At 41.8% G+C, this 20,613-nt stretch overlaps 1 protein-coding gene across 16 annotated transcripts in view; it reads left to right on the top strand.

Moving 5' to 3' along the window:
- Positions 1-20,613, top strand: part of LOC138739018 (cilium assembly protein DZIP1L-like) — a 205,379-nt gene that overhangs the window by 175,449 nt on the left and 9,317 nt on the right. For 15 of the 16 annotated variants that reach the window (XM_069890355.1, XM_069890353.1, XM_069890358.1 and 12 more), the window contains 3 exons: positions 8,683-8,783; positions 10,978-11,136; positions 17,263-17,324. In XM_069890355.1, coding sequence (XP_069746456.1) covers positions 8,683-8,783; positions 10,978-11,136; positions 17,263-17,271 — 269 coding nt within the window. In that variant the 3' untranslated portion in view covers positions 17,272-17,324. Of the gene's footprint in view, positions 1-8,682; positions 8,784-10,977; positions 11,137-17,262; positions 17,552-20,613 lie in introns of those variants that run through there. The other variant, XM_069890354.1, reaches the window with a different exon arrangement.

Below are 20,613 nucleotides of genomic sequence, written 5' to 3'. Positions count from 1 at the left end.
CCAGAGGTTTGGAAGGCTGGCGGCAAAACTCTGCATACCAAACTGCATGAATTTTTCATGCTCTGCTGGGACCAAGGAAAGCTGCCTCAGGACCTTCGTGATGCCATCATCATCACCCTGGACAAAAACAAAGGCGAGAAATCAGACTGCTCAAACTACAGGGGAATCACGCTGCTCTCCATTGCAGGCAAAATCTTTGCTAGGATTCTCCTAAATAGAATAATACCTAGTGTCATCGAAAATGTTCTCCCAGTATCACAGTGCAGCTTTCGCGCAAACAGAGGAACTACTGACATGGTCTTTGCCCTCAGACAGCTCCAAGAAAAGTGCAGAGAACAAAACAAAGGACTCTACATCACCTTTGTTGACTTCACCAAAGCCTTCGACACCGTGAGTAGTAAAGGGCTTTGGCAAATACTAGAGCGCCTCGGATGCCCCCCCCCCCCCCCCCAAGTTCCTCAACATGGTTATCCAACTGCACAAAAACCAACAAGGTCGGGTCAGATACAGCAATGAGCTCTCTGAACCCTTCTCCATTAACAATGGCGTGAAGCAAGGCTGCGTTCTGCATCAACCCTCTTTTCAATCTTCTTCAGCATGATGCTGAAACAAACCATGAAAGACCTCAACAATGTTTACATCCGGTACCGCACGGATGGCAGTCTCTTCAATCTGAGGCGCCTGCAAGCTCACACCAAGACGCAAGAGCAACTTGTCCGTGAACTACTCTTTGCAGACGATGCCGCTTTAGTTGCCCATTCAGAGCCAGCTCTTCAGCGCTTGACGTCCTGTTTTGCGGAAACTGCCAAAATGTTTGGCCTGGAAGTCAGCCTGAAGAAAACTGAGGTCCTCCATCAGCCAGCTCCCCACCATGACTACTAGCTACCCCACATCTCCATTGGGCACACAAAACTCAAAACGGTTAACCAGTTTACCTATCTCGGCTGCATCATTTCATCAGATGCAAGGATCGACAACGAGATAGACAACAGACTCGCCAAGGCAAATAGCGCCTTTGGAAGACTACACAAAAGAGTCTGGAAAAACAACCAACTGAAAAACCTCACAAAGATTAGCGTATACAGAGCCATTGTCATACCCACACTCCTGTTCTGGAGCCAAACAGGGGTGTGCAACTGCGCATGCATGAGGAATCGTGCATGCGCGATGTGCCCGACAAGGAGAATACCGACGGGAGCAGGGACCAGCTGTGGAGTGAAACTCCACAGCACCAACAGCTGAGAGAGACCCAACAGCTGGGCTCCCAGCTGGAAGATAAAGAAAGCCACAGGAACGGGAGGGGTGAGAAAGAAAAAAGGAAGCCAGAGACACAACAGATAACCAGCCCAGAAGAAGAAGACCAACATCAAGAAACCATGGAACAAAAACCCCAACAAACTGAGACAACCAGCTCAACAAGAAAGTCAGAAGAGACACAGATACAAGGAAGGAAATAGAAGACACAAGCCCACGAGCAGACACAGAAGAAGAAGAAGAAGAACACCAAGCTCTGCACAGAAAAATAGGAGGTAAAATGAATGGACAGTACATAGATAAAAAAAATTTTCAAGAACAAATGAAAGCATTAAAAGAATGGTTGACACTAGAATTTAGTGAAATAAAAGAAAAATGAAAAGTACAGAAGAAAAAGTGAGTAGAATAGAGCTGGTCATAACAGATGTAGAGAAAAGATTAGAAAATGTGGAAGAACGTGTAATGATGATAGAAATGGAAGTGAACGACTTAAAAAGAAAATTGGAGAAAGTGACAAAAAAGTTAAAGAAACACAGGAGCTGTTAGGTCAGAAGATGGATATAATGGAAAACTATAATAGGAGAAACAATATGAAGATAATGGGCCTTAAGGAAGATGAAAAAGGCAAAGATATGAAAGAATTTATAAAAGAATGGATCCCAAAAGTCCTGGGAATTCCAGAAATGCAGGAAGGAATGGAAATAGAAAGGGAACACAATCACAACAAAAACCAAGATCCATTTTAGTAAAATTTCTGAGATCCATGACAACAAAAAATATATTGGAGAAGGCAATGAATAAAATTAGAGAAGACAAAAAACCACTGGAATACAAAGGTCAAAATTTTTTTTCTACCCAGACATAAGTTTTGAGCTCCTAAAGAAGAGGAAGAAGTTTAACGCAGCAAAATCGATTCTCTGGAAGAAAGGCTATAAATTTATGTTAAGATATCCAGCGGTGCTTAAAATAGTTATCCCGGGGCAGAAAAACAGACTGTTCTCGGATCCGGAGAAAGCACGAGAATTTGCAGAATGCCTGCAAGACAGAAAGAGAGATTAAGAGATGTAACAAGAACAAAGAATGACAACAAACTACATATAAAGAAGTAAAAATAATGTATAAGAACTAAAGGAGGGAAGAAAAGGGAAGTAAGGGAGAAGGGGGAAAAAAAGAGGAGGGGTTAAAAAAATAAAACATAAAAAGAAAAAGAGAAGAAATGAGGGGGAGCATTGTTGTAATGTGAAGATAAAAAGTCTTTTCTGGGGGGGTTGGGTGGGAGAGAATAACAGTCATTGCGAAATCAGTTGACACTTGCGAATGGGTTAACAGTCCAAATGGAGAAGGGAGTTGTGGTTGCCCGGCAAGGGACAAGGGGCGACTCGAAGAGGGGGAACACTTAGGGTTAAGGGAATTTTAGATGTGGGAATGGTTGAAATATTTTATGTTTTAGAAGTGTTGTCATACAGTGCGTTTAAAAAAAGAAAACTGAGCAATGGAAATGGGGAAAAGGGGAGAAAAGTTGGTGGTGAGGAAGCGGAAATGAGATATAAAGAAAGTATGAGATGGCCATGTTGAACTATATGACTATAAATATTAATGGAATACATAACCAAATCAAAAGGAAGAGGCTATTAAATTGACAGGAACAAGAAAAAATAGATATAGCATTCGTGCAGGAAATGCATCTAACTGAAGTGGAACACAAGAAATTAAGGAGAGACTGGGTAGGGCACGTATTGGCAGCATCATATATCTCAAAAGCCAGAGGTATAGCTATATTAATCAATAAAAATGTACCAATCAAAATAGAGGAGGAAATAATAGATCCAGCAGGGAGATATGTAATGTTAAAGTGTCAGATATTTCAGAACTCTGGAATTTGGTCAATATATATGCACCTAATGAAGAGAATCAAAAGTTTATGCAAGATATCTTTTTGAAGATTGTAGATACGCAGGGGAATAAAAGGGGACTTAAACCTTAATTTGGATTCAAAGATGGATAAAACTGGACAAAAGACTAGCAGAAAGAACAAAGTAGCCCAATTTATGGTTAAATCAATGCAGGAAATGCAACTTTTGGATATATGGAGGGGACAACACCCAAAGGAAAAGGAATACTCATATTATTCGAGTAGACATAAAACATACTAAAGGATTGACCTGTTCCTGTTGTCACCCCATATCCAAGGGAGAGTTAGGAAAATGGAATATAAAGCTAGATTGTTATCTGATCACTCACCCTTGTTATTAGCACTAGAACTGGAGGACATCCCACCAAGAACATATAGATGGAGATTAAACTCCATGCTACTTAAAAGACAGGATTTTAGAGAATTTATTGAGCGCCAAATTAAAATGTACTTTGAAATAAATACAGAATCAGTGAAAGACAAATTTATATTTGCAATGAATTTATATATGCAATGAAAGCCTTCATCAGAGGGCAGTTAATAAGTTATGTAACTAAGATGAAAAAGGACTACAATCGGGAAATAGAACAGAGGGAAAGGGAAATAATAAGTACAGAAAAAGAACTATCAACAAGGGAAGATAGAACAAAAAGAAGAGAATTGGTGGACAAAAAAATAAAATACGAAACACTACAAACGTATAAGGTGGAGAAGATCATAATGAAAATAAAGCAGAAGTATTATGAGCTAGGAGAAAAAACACACAAAATACTGGCTTGGCAGCTTAAAACAGAACAAGCTAAAAGAACGGTATTGGCTTCAAGGAAAAAGGACAAACAAATTACATATAACTCAACAGAGATCAATGAAAACTTCAAGGAATTCTACGAGCAATTATATCTAACTGAGAATGAAGAGAAAGAAGACAAAATAGATGAGTTAGCTAAAATTTAACTACCAAAATTGCAAGAAGACGAGCAAAACAAATTGATAAAACCATTTGAAATAGAGGAAATACAAGATATATTAAAAAAAGCTACCGAACAATAAAACACCTGGGGAAGACGGACTCCCAATAGAATTCTATAAAACATTTAAAGAGTTACTAATTCCTCCTCTCCTGGAAGTAATGAACCAGATAGAAGAAACACAAAACATGCCAGATTCATGTAAAACAGCAATAATTACAGTAATACCAAAGATGGGGAAGGATCCACTAACACCAGCATCGTACAGACCAATATCTCTACCTAACTCAGATTATAAGATAATAGCAAAACTATTAGCAAACAGATTGGTCGACTGTGAACCAAAAATAGTAAAACCAGATCAAACTGGATTTATTACGAAAAGATGAACAACGGACAATGTTTGTAAGTTCATTAACTTAATACATGCAGTACAAGGAAATAAGATGCCAACAGTGGCTGTTGCTTTAGACGCAGAGAAAGCTTTTGACATGGTAGAATGGAATATTTATTCAAAGTATTACAAGGTTCAACCTACCAGAGAAATATATTAATTGGATTAAAGCATTATATAAGGTTCCAAAGGCAAAGGTGACAGTAAATGGATATATATCGAACCAATTTAAATTAAGCAGGTCAACTAGGCAGGGATGTCCATTATCTCCCTCACTTTTCACTTTAGCAATAGAACCATTGGCAGAACTGATAAGAACAGAAAATAAAATAAGAGGGATAAAAATAAAAGAAAGGGAATATAAAATCAGCCTATTTGCAGATGACATCATAGTATACTTAACAGAACCAGAATTATCAATAAAAGAATTACATAAGAAATTGAAGGAATAGGGAGAAATATCGGGGTACAAGATCAATGCAAATAAGAGTGAAGTGATGCCAATGAATAATGCGGATTTCACAGAGAGTTTAAAAAAGAATCACCATTCAAATGGCAAACACAAGCAATCCAATACCTAGGTATTAGACTACATAATAACCTAGGCCATCCATACAAATTAAATTATCAGCCATTAATGAAGAAATTACAAGATGACTTAGAACATTGGAAAGATTTACCACTAACACTGATAAGAAGGGTAAATTGCATTAAAATGAATATCTTCCCAAGGATGCAATACCTATTTCAATCGTTACCCTAAAAAGAGAAATTCTTCAATGAGCTAAAGAAAATAATAAGGAAATTCTTATGGAAAGGGGGGGAAACTGAGGATAGTGCTAGATAAATTAACAGAATGGTACAAACAAGGTGGTTTGCAGCTACCAAACTTTAAGAATTATTATAGAGCAGCACAATTAAGATATCTTATCAGATTTTTATCAAACAAGGGAAAACCAGATTGGTCCAGGATAGAGCTAGATAAAATAGGGGAGAAGGTACCAGAACATATAATTTATAAGTGGGATGAAAAACTGGTGCAATATAGCTCAACATTTAGAAGAAGATTCATGTAGAAAGGAAAGAAAACAAATTACCAGCTACCAAAATTATTATTGACGCAAAATCAACGAATCCCTCTCACAATAGATAACCTTTTCTTTAGAGAATGGGAGAGAAAGGGGATTAAAAGAATAGAAAATTGTTTTTTGGAAATAATTTATTATCATTTGAACAAATGAAGTATAAATATGGAATAACTCATGGTACAATGTTTGCAGACCACCAACTGAAAACCTACTTAAAGGACAAATTGGGAAGCAGGCAGAAGTTACCAGAAGGAAGCAGCTTTGAATATGTGATTACAGACACAATGATAATTAAAAGATTTATAACAAACATGTACATCAAGCTGCAAGAGAAAGAAAATGATCAAATAAGCTATAAACTCAAACAAAAATGGAAACAAGATCTAAACATAAAGATAAAAAATGAAATATGGGAAAAGCTATTCTCTGGAACTATGAGAAATATAATAAACACGAGGTTACGCATGATACAATATAATTGGTTACACAGCCTATATATCATGCCCCAAAAGTTAAATAAATGGTATCTAACAGTGTCAGACAGATGTTTTCGCTGTAAGAAGGATCACTATTTCACTGTTGCATGCTGTAATAGTACATGCAATTTGGGCATGTGAGAAAGTGGAAAATTTTGGGAAGATCTAAATCAGGTATTAAATAAAATCACGAAAAGTAACATACCAAAAAATCCAGAGATCTTTCTTCTAAGTAATATAAGAAGTAAAGAATTAGGCCTCAAACTGGATGAAGCACAAAAAAGATTTATTATGATAGCCTTAACTGCTGCAAAAAAATGTTTAATGACAACTTGGAAATCAGAAGAGAGCCTGCGAGTACAGCAATGGTACATGGAAAAAATAACATATATTTTAAGAAATAAAGTCACATTATTTGAACAAATTTGGGAACCGTACATGGAACACAACAGAGAGGGCTTGCCTCGGACCTCCACCCCCTAAAATGATAGAATGAGAAGAAGATGAAATGAACTGACCCAGTGTGTAAAAGTAGATGACACAATTTTCTTGTTTATTTTCATTGTGTGATGACATTGTTTAATGGATTTATTGTATTGTATATGTTGAACATTTAATGGGTTTGGAGGGGGTGGGAAGGAGGGAGGGAAGGGAGGGGGAAAAGGGGAGAAAATGACACTGTGTATATTCAAGAGGGAAATGTTTGTGTATATTTTGGTTAATATGGTTCATAGTGTGAAAAATAAAAGCTTTTTCAAAAATGGCATCATGAAGAAAGCGCATCAACACCTCTACTTCCTCAGGAGTTTGCGGAAGTATGATACCAGAAATTCTGGCAAATTTCTACAGAGTGGTGACTGGGTGCATCATGGTCTGGCATGGGGATGCCAATACCCCTGAGTGTAAAGCCCTCCAAAAGTAGTGGACACAGCCTGGGACATCACAGGCAAAACCCTTCCCATTATTGAGTACATCTACAGGAAACATTGCTGTTAGAGAGCAGCAGTAATTATCAAAGACCTACACCATCCATCTCTTTGTTCTCGCTGCCACAAGACTCTCATTGCTAGGTTCAGGAACAGCTGCTACCCCTCCACCATTAGACTTTTTAATGACATACTCAGTCAAAGATTCATTTAAGGACTCTTGTGCACTTTATTGATTTTCTTTTTGTTCTCTCTGTATTGCACAGTCAGTTTGTTTACATTTGTTATCTGTTCACAGTTCTTTTATTTGTTTACATGTTTTACACTGTGTACATTTTACTTTTTTAGCTACCAATTAGGCATAATACTGCCCTGCCCACAGGAAAAAGGAATCTCAGGGTTGTATGTGGTGTCATATATGTACTCTAACAACAAATCTGAAATCAGCATTATCCATTCAGGCAGTGAATTTCATATTTCAGTCACCCTCAGTTCTCTTCTAAACCTCATGCCCCTGGCCTTAAGCCGATGTCACTAGAATTGAATGTTCTGCTCCATCTGTGGCCTAACTAATGCTTTCTATACATGGTTGATAACCTCCTTGATCTTGTATTCCATGTTTCAGCTCATGAAAGCACTATCTTCCTTCACATTAAAGTGGCCCCATGTTATTTGGTATGCTTGCTTTCATAAGCCAGGGGTACTGAATATAAGTTGGGACAATGTGTTGCTGCTGTACAAAATATTTGTTTGACTGCATTTGGAATATTGTGTATCATTGTGGTCTTGGAAAGATGCAATGGAAACAGAGGGCAGAAGAGATTCATTGGCATGTTGATTGGAATGAAATACTCAAGTTATATGTTAGGGTGGTGTGACAGATTATGTTGTGTTTGTATTGCATATTGATATGTTTTGGGGAGATAAATTGGGGCAGGTGTTTTAGTGTAGGTCACATACAAACATTTTAAAACAGATCTTATTTAAAATGCTGGAGATCTGCTCATACTAGACATATCAGCCCTAGAGCCTTTGCAAAAGCTTTGGAAAATGCCCAAGAGACTTCACTAATGGATTGTTGTTTACAAAAAGGCAACATATGAAAGAACTTGTCGGAGATGCAGACTGTCTGAAGTGGAACTTGCTGTTCTGAGAGGGACATGTGGTTTTGCAAGCAGAGAGAGTAAAATAGGCTTTCTGTCAGAGAGAGAGAGAATTCAGTTCTGCAGATTTACAGTCAGCAGCAGCAGCTGGGACTGGAACAGGATAAGCTGGCAAGCTTGTGGAAAACCCCATTTGGAAGATGGGTTGTGAGTGCTTGGTTCATCCAAAAGGGGAGGACTGGCTGTCTAATGTTTCACTTCTTGGAATAAGAGGAACAAAAAGGAACTCTGTGGTGACCTGAAAGAAAGGTTATCATCTGGAGAACCCTGAGGGGGAAAATTTCTTTGGCAAGACACTGAAGTGGCTGATTATAAAGGAATCAGTTGTGGGTGTCCAGCTAGCAACAAATCTCTCTCTGAAAACTGACAAGAACCTTCCTGAGCAGTAACTATTTATCTTTCAAGTACCAAAGCCTGATGAACTTTATAAATGTTAAATTTTTCTTTGATTACATTTCTATTGACACAGTATATATTTTGGGCTATCTGCTCATTTCATAGGCTTGACTCAAATCATAGAAGGCGAACTTAGTCGGCATATAAAAGCCAGAGCTGCTCAGTTTCAAATTCCACATAAGAAGAATGTTGCTGGAGAACTGAAGGTATTACTGTACATTAAATCTGAAAAAAGAATGCATTTTGAATGTAATTTTAAATTATCCAGTTTGTTGGTATTTTCAATAATATCAAGGTGCAATTTGTATTGCTTTTCGAGTAGAACAATTATTTGAATAGAGCAAATCAAAAATTTAGCTATTATTCCAAGAAGTTAAGTTAGAGGATCAATAATTTGAAATAATTTCCTGTAAACATTCCAGAGGGATGTAGTATCCCTGTTCTTGGGTGACATTTGATTAACTTTAATGTTTAATTCTTTTATTTTTAGTGTAAAATTTTTTTTAGATATACAGCACAGTGCTACCCAATTCACCTACAACCCCTCATACATTTTTGAAGGATGGGAGGAAACTGGAGCCCTTGGAGAAAACCCACACAGACGTGGGGAGAATGTACAAACTCCTTACAGACGTTGTGGGATTTGAACCAAAGTCCTGATTGCTGGCGCTGTAACTACTACACCATGTGCCGACCCATGGTTGGTGTTTTATAAATTATCCGGAAATTGCAAGAACCAGGATTAAATTTTGGTCAGGGCTTCAGGGGAATTTCTCTTTTCTTTCAAGTGGAGCTGTGATCTCAGATGTTCAACTGGGAGAATTACAGGGGCTCCTTTAAGCACCTAGTCTGAAGATAGCTTCTCTGCAACTGTTACTCTGGAGTGCAAGTTAAAAAAACATCTGTTAAACAAGAAAGTCTGCAAATGCTGGGGTCAAGCACAATACACAAATGTGTTGGAGATACTCAGCAGGCCATGCAGTATCCATAGGATTCAAGGGTAACAAATGTTTTGGGTCTGAACTCTCCATCAGGTATAAGAAAAAATAAGCAGCCAGGTGTGGGAGAAGGAGGAAGAGGAGAAGAGGAGAACAGGCTAACAGGTAATACATAGGGAAGGTAGAAGAGAAAACAACTATTCACTTGTCCATCTCTGGAAACATTCTACCCTATCAATTTCTCTGTCTCCATCTCAGGAGACTAACTATAACTAGACATCTCTATAAACCCATTAAATTCCTGTCTCCTGTAAGAATTCTATTCCTTTTTTTCAATTTCTTCCCCTCCATGGCATCTATTCCCAGGATGAGGACTTCCATTCCAGAACACCTGTGATGCTTTCAGCATATGTGGCTTCCTCTCCACTGTCATTAACTCAGCCCTCACCCATGTCTCCTCTATTTCGTACAAATCTGCCCTGGCTTCTTCCACCCTAAGACAGATCAAGGACAGGATCTCCCTTGTCCTCACCTACCACCCCACCATCCACAACATCCAACATATTATCTTAACAATTTCCGTTTCCTTCTATGGGATCCTCCCTCCAAATATGTCTTAACCTCCCCTCACCTCTCAGCTTTCCACAGGGATCACTCTGAAACTCCCTTGTCTACTCAACCCTTCTCATGAATCGCACCCTTGGTACCTAACCCTGTGATTGCAAGAAATACCATGGGCCTCCTCCCTCAGGGCCCAAAAAGTTCTTCCAAGTGAAGCAACACTTATAAATTTGCACCAGTAATCTACTGTAACCATTGCTCCCAATGTGGCCTCCTCTATATTGGAGGGGCTGAACTCTGACTGACGATCATTTCATTGAACAGCAAGGATCACCCAATGGCAAACCACTTGAATTCCACACATCATTGCCATACCAAGATCTCTGTTCATGGCCTCATTTACTACCAAATCAAGTCCACCTTCAAATTGGAAGAACACCACCGTGTATTCCATTTTTGCAGTCTCCAACCATGTCGGGCAGCATGGATAGCATAGCGATTAGCGCAACTCCTTTACAGCACGAGCAATTGGGACCAGACCTGGGTTTGAATACTAGGCTGCCTGTAAAGAGTTTGTACATTTTCCCCGTGTCTGAATGGGTTTTCTCCGGGGTCTCTGGTTTCCTCCCATCCTTCAAAATGTAGTGTGGGGTAGATTAATGAGGTGTAAATTGAGCGGCAAGGATTAGTAGGGCCAAATTGGCCTGTTTCTGTACTGTATGTCCAAATTTTAAAAATATATATTAATTAATAAAACTCACTGTTTTAAAAAAAAATGTGGCCTGGTATGAACAATGTCAGCATATTCCACCTGCCAGCATTTCATCCAACATTTAATTGTGATGGTGATTGCTGACATGTTTCTGCTGCTTTTTAGTGTTGAAGTAAAATCTGTTTATAGTTCATCCCAAATGGAAAAGATGATACCCGGAAGATTCCTTCTCCTCGAGATGACCAATATCCACTTGGGAAGACTGAAAAGGGGAGAAACAGTTCTGCCTTTGTTAAAAGTGGCTACCAAAATCAGCGCATGCTATCAAAGAAAAATCCAAAAAATAAGGTTAGTGTTGCTCCAACTTATTTGGTTTGCTTTCCATATGCAATGCAGAATATTTTCTATTGGACAATAGTGCTGCAGATTATGTTCCTGCCATGCAGATCCAGCAATCCAAGAGCATTTGGTACATTGCGCACATACTTTGTCTCCTTATTTAAAAAAGAATAGTGTTAAAGGGGACACAATGAAAATTCATTCGGTTGGTTCCTGGGATGTGGTGCACTGACCTCTGAAGAATTAAAATTCAGACTATGCCTTGAATTTCAAAGGAGAGTTGGTTTCTTTGAAATACATTCTTATGTGACTTGACTGAATAGGAAATGGTACCTTTGACATCTAAAACTAAGAAGTACTGACTTTAAAAATACCTTCGCATTAAAACTGAGAGCATTGTATTTTTTTGGAATTCTTTACAGAATGAAAGTAGCAGTGATGTAATCATGTCTTATTTAATGACATATGTGGCTAAATAGCTTATTCCAGCTTCTATTTCTTATGTTCCAGTAAGTGCTCATTAGCTCCACTGTTCAAAAATGTTAACTAAAACCATAATGGAAAAAGTAAAAAAGCAACCGATTTTCTAAATGTATCTCTTCATAACCTTCGTGGTTTGACTTGGCAATGAGGGCAATGTCATTTATGTACATTCAATAGCAGTGCAAGATCCTCTCTGAAGTCACATCCTAGCATACAGATACAGCCTAGATAATTTAATGATTGATCTGTATAGTGGGTGTGTAGCGTAGACAAAAACTTACATTCGACTGGAAGGAGTAGGAATGCTTTTATTAGCTTACAACACAGGTAGGGTTCATGAACAGGCTTCAGAAGGGTTCAAGGTTTAGGCGGGAATCCAGGGTTATATACGGGCTCCTGGGGAAGGAGCCAGGAGATGGGGCCAGTCGTCAGTATAGGACACTTCTAGTGAATCCCAGTTCACTACATTCACCCCCCTTCTTTCAGAATTAAGGATCTGTGGATGAAGAGAACAAGGATCAGAAGTAATAGACACAGAAGAGAAATATTTACAATACTATTTACAGATTCAGGTGGTCTGGAGATCTTGGTGGAGCACCATAGCACTGTGGGGCCTCGGGCTCCTTGAGTCTCCTGGTCCACCTGTGATGGAAGGGTAGTGGGCTGTAGCTCTAGTTCAACGATAGGGAGTTCACTCTCCTCCTGAACTGGACCCCCTGAGGCCCTGAGCGGGGTTGGGGAAAAAAGCTTGGTAGCTCGTGGGGCACCTGAGGCAACGGATCCTTGGTTCCAGTGAATGCCAGATCCCTGATGGAGACAGTGTCCTCCCTGCCATCCGGTTATTCCATATAGGCGTATGTGGGGTTGGCATGAAGCAATTTCACCCTTTCCACCAGGGGGTCGGTCTTGCTTCTCCTCACATACTTCTTGAGAAAGTCCAGACCAGGACTAGTGAGCCAGGTTAGGAGTGTAGTCCCTGATGCCAACCTTCTATTGAATGTAAATATGAGCTCATGAGGAGTAGCATTGGTCGCAGTGCAGAGTCGCGATCGAATTGAGTGGAGTGCGATGGGGAGGACATCCTGCCAGCGCGAGTCTGGAAGGCCTTTTTGTTTCAGGGCAAGTTTGACAGCCTTCCAGATCGTGGCATTCTCTTTTTCAACCGGCCCATTCCTCTGGGGGTTATAACTGGTAGTCCTACTGGATGCGATGCCCCTCACCAGCAGGTACTGCCGCAGCTCGTCTCTCACAAAGGTTGAGCCCCAGTTGCTATGAATATAGCCGGGATACCCAAGTAGGGTGAAAATAGAGTCTAGGGCCTTCATAACAGATGAAGTGGATGTGTCTGGACATGGGATGGTGAACAGGAAGTGGGAGTATTCATTGATGACCGAGAGAACGTAGGTGTTCCCGTTCATGGAGCGGAGAGGTCCCTTAAAATCGACGCTGAACTGTTTAAAGGGCCCGGATGATTTAATCAGGTGCACTTTCACAGGACAAAAAAAAGTGCAGCTTGCACTCAGCGCAGACCTGGCATGACCTGGTCATTTCCTTGATGTCTATTGAGTAGGGCAAATTGCGGGTCTTGACAAAATGAGCCATGTGGGTGACCCCTGGATGGCAGAGTTCATTGTGTATGATCCACAGTTGACCAGTGTGTGTGGAGGCACAACATCCCCTGGACAAAGCATCTGGAGGTTCGCTGAGGGCCCCTGGCCGGTAGGCAATATCAAATCTCCAGGTAGAGAGTTTGATACTCCACCTAGCAATTTTGTCATTCTTGATTTTGCCCCTCTTGGTATTGCTGAACATGAATATGACAGAGCGCTGGTCCATGAGGAGCGTGAATCTTCTACCAGCCAGGTAGTGTCTCCAGTACCTTACAGCTTCTACAATGGCCTGAGCCTCCTGTTCCACAGATGGATTCTGGAGCTCGTGGCCTTGAAGCGTCCATGAGAAAAAGGCAACCGGCCTGCCTGCCTGATTGAGAGTGGCGACCAGGACTACGTCTGAAGTGTCACTTTCCACTTGCAAAGGCACATTCTCATCTACAACGTTACATGGTGGCTTTCACAATGTAACTTTGGAGGTAATGAAAAGCCATCTTGGCTTCGGCCGAAAGGGGGAAAGTGGCCTTTAAGAGGGGACGAACCTTGTCGGCATATTGAGGGACCCACTGGGCGTAATATTTGAAAAACCCCAGGCATCTCCTCAAAGCTTTTGTGGTTCTGAAGAGGAGAAGCTCTAACAGGGGGCGCATCCTATCAGGGTTGGGGCCAATGACTCCATTCTCAACCACGTAGCCAAGGATAGCTAGTCATGTAGTCCTGAATACACATTTGTCAGTAGGTGAGATTCAGGGCTCTTGCCGCATGGAGAAAGATCTGGAGATTGGCATCATGGTCTTCCACGGTGTGGCCACAGATGGTGACATTGTCGAGGTAGGGGAAGATAGCCTTCAACCCGTACTCGTCCACCATCCTGTCCATCTGCCGCTGGAAAATAGAGACCCCATTGGTAATACCAAAAGGTACCCTCAGGAACTATGGAATCTACCGTTAGCCTCAAATGTTGTGTACGGGCAGTCCTCAGAATGGATTGACAGCTGGTGATAGGCAGCTTTCAGGTCGATGATTGAATAGACCCAATGTTGTTTACCATATCTGAAATGCAAGGGAGGGGGTATGCATCCAGGAGTGTGTATTTATTAATTGTTTAGCTATAGTCAATCACTAACCTGGACTTGTTTTCCCCCTTCACTACCACAACTTGTGTTCTCCATGGGCTAGTGCTAGGTTCGATGATCCCCTCCTCCAGCAGGCACTGGGTCTCCGTTTTTATGAACTCCCTGTCCGTCGTGCTATACCTCCTGCTCTTGGTGGTGATGGGCTTACAGTTGGCAGACAGGTTTGGGAACAGGGGCGGGGGGAGGTCGATGTTCAGCGTAGAGAGGCTGCAAGTGGGTTCTGGTTTTAAGGGCCCTCCATTCCGAACAGTTACCAGGGGAAGGGGACCAGAAAACTCCAAGGTGTTTTAAGGTGACACAGGAAGTCCAGACCCAACAATACTGGGGCACACAATTCATTTACAATGCACATGCAAAACTTACAAAAATCCTCCCCTCAAATGACAGATGAACTATACAATGTTTTTGAGACTGGGACGCTAGGAATATTTGGTAATTAGATGGGTACAATTTGAAGTTATATTTTTGCCCAGTCCGTCAGACTATGAAACTTACGTGGAGCCCATGTCAGTCATGCACTGGGTCGAATGTCCATTTACCTTCACCGTCACCATCGAGTTGCTGAGCTGGTGAGGTCTGTTCTGGTCGAGGACCAGTGATGCCAGGTTGCTGGAGATGCTGTGCTCTTCCCTCAAGTGGCTTCCTCCATCCTGAGTCAACCTGTGCAGGCAAGATGGTGCCGACCTTGTGGCAAGATGGCCGCCCTCCTTCCTCCTCTGATGCTGATGATCGCGCTGAATTGAAAATCAGGCTGCTGCAAGATGGCCAACAAGCCTTTTCACTCAATTCCCGTAGGTGGTGGGTTGCACAGCAGGCGATCTCAGGCGAGTCTGGAGCAGATGATTTGTGGCTGGAATCTGATCCAGGAGCAGTACAGGCCATGGACTTTCCCGGCCCCTCTCTTTGCGTGGCAGACCCTCACCCAATGTCCATTCTTTCCACAGCTGGCCTGGCAGCGTGCATGGGGTTGCTGTCCCTTGTGGCAGAAAAAGCACTCCCGGGCTCAAGAGGCAGCAGCCATTAGAGCGGGGGCTGCCGTAGTGGGAGCAGCTGTTCCTTGGAGGTGCTCACCCGAGAGCGTGAGTTCGGTGGCCTCCAAATCATTGTTCTTGAGACTGGCGCGTTCCAGTGATTTGGCCAGCTCGATGTGGCTAGCGAGGTCCTTCCTTCCCGACTCAAGCAGTCGATGCCTCACATACCTCGAGCGGATCTCCTGCGACCAGGGTGTCCCCAGATCTTTTCATTTTCCCGGATGCAACCTGAAGCGGCCTCATACCTGCACTTCTTAGCCAGCGTCCGCAGATCCAGCAGGTAGTTGTCAATTGACTTTTCAGGCCGTTGGCAGCATATGGCAAGCTGATGCCTCTCTAGGACCTCATTCGGGACCTTCATGTAGCAGGCCTTCAGTGCCTCGATGGCGGCCTCGTATGCCAGGCAATCTTGCATACTCCTTTGTCCCTACCCTTCAGATGAGCGCCGACTTCCGGAGCTCGTCTGTATGGAAGACGTCCCTAGTCACATACAGATAAGCCTGGAAGCAGTCCAGCCAATATGTGAATTCCTCAGCTGTGTCGGGGGGACTGAGGGTCTATCAACAGCATACCAGGCTTGAGCAACACCTACATCCTTGTTTGTAAGCTAATAAAATTGTAGCATAGATAAAAGCTCACATTCGACTAGAGGGAGAACTAACACTTTTATTAGCGTACAACACAGGTAAAGTTTATGACAGGCTTCAGAGTGGTTCAGGGTTTAGGCGGGAAACCAGGATTATATACGGGTCCCCAGGGGAGGGACCGGGAGGTGGGACCAATTGTCAGTTCAGGGCACTTCTAGTGAATCCCAGTTCACTATAGGGAGACAATCACATTCTTCTGTCTTTCAGAATTAGTTTTTTTTTTCAAACATTATTCATTTATGTGGGGTATTCATGGAAAGGTCAGTGTTGGAACTAAGGGTGGGGGAGACAGGGATCTGGATTCAAGGATGGTGGAGACAGCTAGAATAGAGGGTGGTTGAGGTAGAAACACTAATCACATAATTAAAGTAAACATCAAGGTCTGTGGATCTCTGGAGCTGGATGGGGGGATTAGACTTTAGGCCACTTCATGTCAGGCCTCCACTTGGAGGCTGGCTACAAGAGCGGATCAAAAACTTACCTTTCAGACAGCAGCCCTCAAAGGCTGCTCCAGCACTGCATTCATATTGAGTGGCGCTTCATAGCGCCCTCCAGATCCGATGGAGGCGGGGTGACTGGTGCTCTGTTTCTCAGAACAGTTCCAGCTGCATGGGGGATTATGGCTATGGCAGATGGCCATTGCTCTGCTGCGTTTTGAGCCACAAAGAGTGGCCCTGAAGGCCGAACTGGCAGCTGTCACAGCCCCCACTGCCCCGACAGCTTGCGCCTGCCGCCCTGCTTTGAGAGGGGTCATGGAGGGAGAGGGGTGAGTGAAGGAGAGGGGTGAGTGGGGAAATGGGTCGCAGGCTGACGGTGTCATCAGCCCGCCCCTAACCAGCCACTTTCAGCGGCTGTACATTCAGGAGCACAGTGCTTCGCCAATCATTCTTCCCCAAGAAGGGTTGGAGTCAGTGCTTTGAAGCCAGCTATGGTGCATTCAGAGCAGTACATCTTTAGGCGTAAGGGCGAAGAACCTCTGCCTTTACAGAAGGGCATTTTCCTTGCTTGAAAGGTCCTTTTGTCACCTGTTGAGCAGTACACAGACATGCTGGAGAAACTCAGCAGGTCACGCTGTATCCATAGGATCCACTGCTTGACCAGCTAAGCTTTGTTGGGGATCATGAACATTATTTGAATCATTCTATATTTTTCTGATCTGTGTATTGATCTAATAATTCATTTTTTTTCTCAATGATTGAGTTAATGTGATTCCTTTTGTGGCCAATAGGATCGTTAAAACACTGGACAACTTGGCTGAAGGCAGAAACCTAGAATTAGTAAAACAGAAAGGTAATCGATCAACTGCTTCCAGACATCTTGTTCTTTTCTTTTGCTTCTGCCTCTAATTGTTCTTTTTTTTAAAAGAAGCAGTACTTTGTGTTTCTAGATTTGGTTTGCAATTTCCAGGTTAAGAAAATCTTAGTGATTTCTGAATTTTTAGAAACCCCTGGGAAAAATATGTGCATGGAAGTCAAATCTCTAAAACATTATTAAAGCTTCTTTCCAATCATTCATAATAGTGTGCAGGATATGATTTAGTCTACTTTGTTTGTAAATAAGTGTTTGGTGTTGCCCTTTCATATCCTGAATGATTGAACAAGATGTGGAGATGAATCAATCTCTCAGGTTCAACTTTGTTGACTATGAAAGAATGCACATTATACTTTTCCAGATCCAAGATGTTGAAATGATAATAAACGTATTGTCTTATATATTGTACAATGTACATATGCACCCAAATTCTTATTTGCTGCAGCTAAACAGGTACTTCATAAGTTAAACAATTACAATAGTATATATTGAATTAAATTGAAAAGAGATCATGAATAAAACATTCATAGTTACCCTAATGCAAGAAAAGTAGTGGTGTTGCAATAATGTAGACAGTTGTGGTGTCAGTTGTGGTTCGGGTGCTAACGGGAGGTTCACAGCTGTCGGAAAGAAACTGTTCTTGAACCCTGAGATGCTGGTCTTCAGGTTTTTGTTCCTTCTACCCTAATGTTCTGAATAATGTCAGAAATCCAATGCCAACTGATGAGTGACAAAATGCTGGAGGTACTTAGTGGGCCAAGCAGCATTTGTGTAGGTAAAGAGATCATTGACATTTCATCATTAAATAAAGAACAAATAGAAAGTGAGAGAAGATGGATATTTCCAGGGCCTGATGGAATCTATACCAGGTTATTGATAGAGGAAAGACAGGAGATTTCTGGGGCCATAGCAGAGAACTTCCAATCCTCTTTAACTACAGGCAAGTTCCCAGATGACAGAAAAATATCCATTGTTGTTCCTCTGTTTAAAAAGGGCAATAAAGAAAAACTAAAAAAGTGTAGGTTAGTGAGCCTTCCATCTGGGATAGGAAAATTACTAGAGGAGATTCTGAGGGATCTACTCACATCTGGAAAAGTATCGACATTAAGGATAGCAGCATGGCTTTGTGTGGAGAAATCATGCCTAACAAATCTGCATGAATTTCTTGAAATGGTAACAAAGATGATTGACGAAAGTCAGGCAGCAAAAGTTTTCAGCAAGGTCCCTTGTGAATGGCTGATTCAGAAGACAAATAGAATCTTGTTCGATTTGCTTCAAAATTGGCTTGGCCATAGAAGGCAGGGGTTTGTGGTGATGGAGCATGACCAGTGGCATTCTGCAAGGATCAGTGCTGGGGCCTCTATTATTTGTTACATATATAAAACAGGTTGGCTAACAAGTTGCAGATGACCTGAAAATTGATATTGTGGATAATGAGGATGTAGATCAGTTGGAAATTCAGGTGGAGAAATGGCAGATGGAGTTTTATCCTGACAAATGCAAGAGATGCATTTTGGGAGGTTAAATTAAAGAGGAGAGTATCCAGTGAATAGCAGGACCCCTATGAGAGAGAATTTGGGGTGCATCCAAGATCCCTGAAAGTTGTAGCAAAGGCAGATAGAGTGGTTATGAGCATGTTTTTCTTCATCGGTTCAGGCAGAGAGTGTTAAAGATGGGAAATTGTGCTGCTACTATTTGGTAAAGCCACATTTGGAGTATTGCATTCACTTCTGATTGCCACACCATAGGTAAGATGTGAAGAGCAAGTAGATGATCAGTGACTTTTTCATGGGTGGAAATGTCATATATTTGAAGGCACAAGTTTTGGTGAGAGTGCAAAATTTTAAAGGAGATTTGTGAGGTCTGTGTTTAATGCAGAGAGTGCTAGGAGCTTATAGGTAGTAGAAGCAGATATGATGGGCAAGCACAAGAACGAGTAGGGATAGAGGAATAAGACCTACGTGCAGGCAGATGCGAGTAGTTTAGATGGGCATCCTGGTTGGTGCAGACTTTGTGAGTGGAGGGCCTTTTCCTCTGTTGCATTGAACTATGTTCAATGTTCCAATATGCATTCTTCGCTTTAAATTTTTATTTTTAAAATTTAAACATACAGCATGGTAACAGGCCATTTTGGCCCATGAATTTGTGCCGCCAATTTACCTACACATCCGTTATGTTTTGAAATGGTGGGAGAAAACTGGAGCCCCTGTGGAAAAGCACACTCAGACACAGAGAGAAAGTACAAACTCATTACAGACGGCACGGGATTTGAACCCAAGTACGGTCCCGATTGCTGGCACTAACTACTATGCCAACCGTGCCACTCACACTTTCTTACCTGTGCTGCCAGCTTCTGGAATCTTTGGATCAAGGTTCTTTTGCTTCTCAGTATTCCCCAGGGCCCTACCACTCATGGTATGCCCTACCCTTATTTGACGGCCATTAGCATTACTTCACATTTATCAGGATTAGATTCCACGTGCTCTGTCCTATTTATCTACCAATCAAACCATTTTGTAGCCTGAAGCTATCTTTCCCACTTTCAGTAACACCAACAATTTGTGTGTCATCTCAAAAATTACTAATCATACCTTTATCATCAACATCCAATTCATTAATGCATAGAATAAGCAGCAAGGGTCCCATTCCTTGAATTGGTAGTGAAAACAATAAACTGTACACAGTGTAAAACATGTAAACAAAGAACTGTAAACAAATAGCAAATGTAAAAAAAATGCAGTACAGAGAGTACAAAAATAAAACCAATAAAGTGGACAAGTACGAGTCCTTACATGATTGAGTTTGTTGTTGATGAGTCTGATGGTGGAGGGGGAGCAGCTGTTCCTGAACCTGGTGGTGTGAGTCTTGTGGCACCAAGACCGCTTTCCTGATGGCAGCAGTGAGCAGCAGCTGGGTGGTCCTTGATGATTACTGCTGCTCTCCGGTGGTGGCATTCCCTGTAATGTTCTCGATAGTCGGGAAGGCTTTGCCTGTGATGTCCTGGGCTGTGTCCATTACCTTTTGGAGGGCTTTACTCTCAAGACTATTGATGATCAGCTGGAAAGTTGGAAAGAACAGTGGCAGACAGAGTAGTGGGACATTTTTAGGTCAAACAAGGGTAGGACATACACAGTGATTGGTTGGGTCCCAAAGTGTGTTGATGGACAGTGACCTTGGGGTATAAATCCATAGATACCTGAAAGAGGGAGCATAGGCAGATAGGGTGGTGAAAACAGAACTTAGGATGAGGGTAGTGCGGATAGATACC

The sequence above is a fragment of the Narcine bancroftii genome, chromosome 7, assembly GCF_036971445.1.
Source record: "Narcine bancroftii isolate sNarBan1 chromosome 7, sNarBan1.hap1, whole genome shotgun sequence".
Lineage (NCBI taxonomy): Eukaryota > Metazoa > Chordata > Chondrichthyes > Torpediniformes > Narcinidae > Narcine > Narcine bancroftii.
Note: the sequence above shows the minus strand (reverse complement) of the source record. Positions and strands in the feature narration are given on the sequence as shown.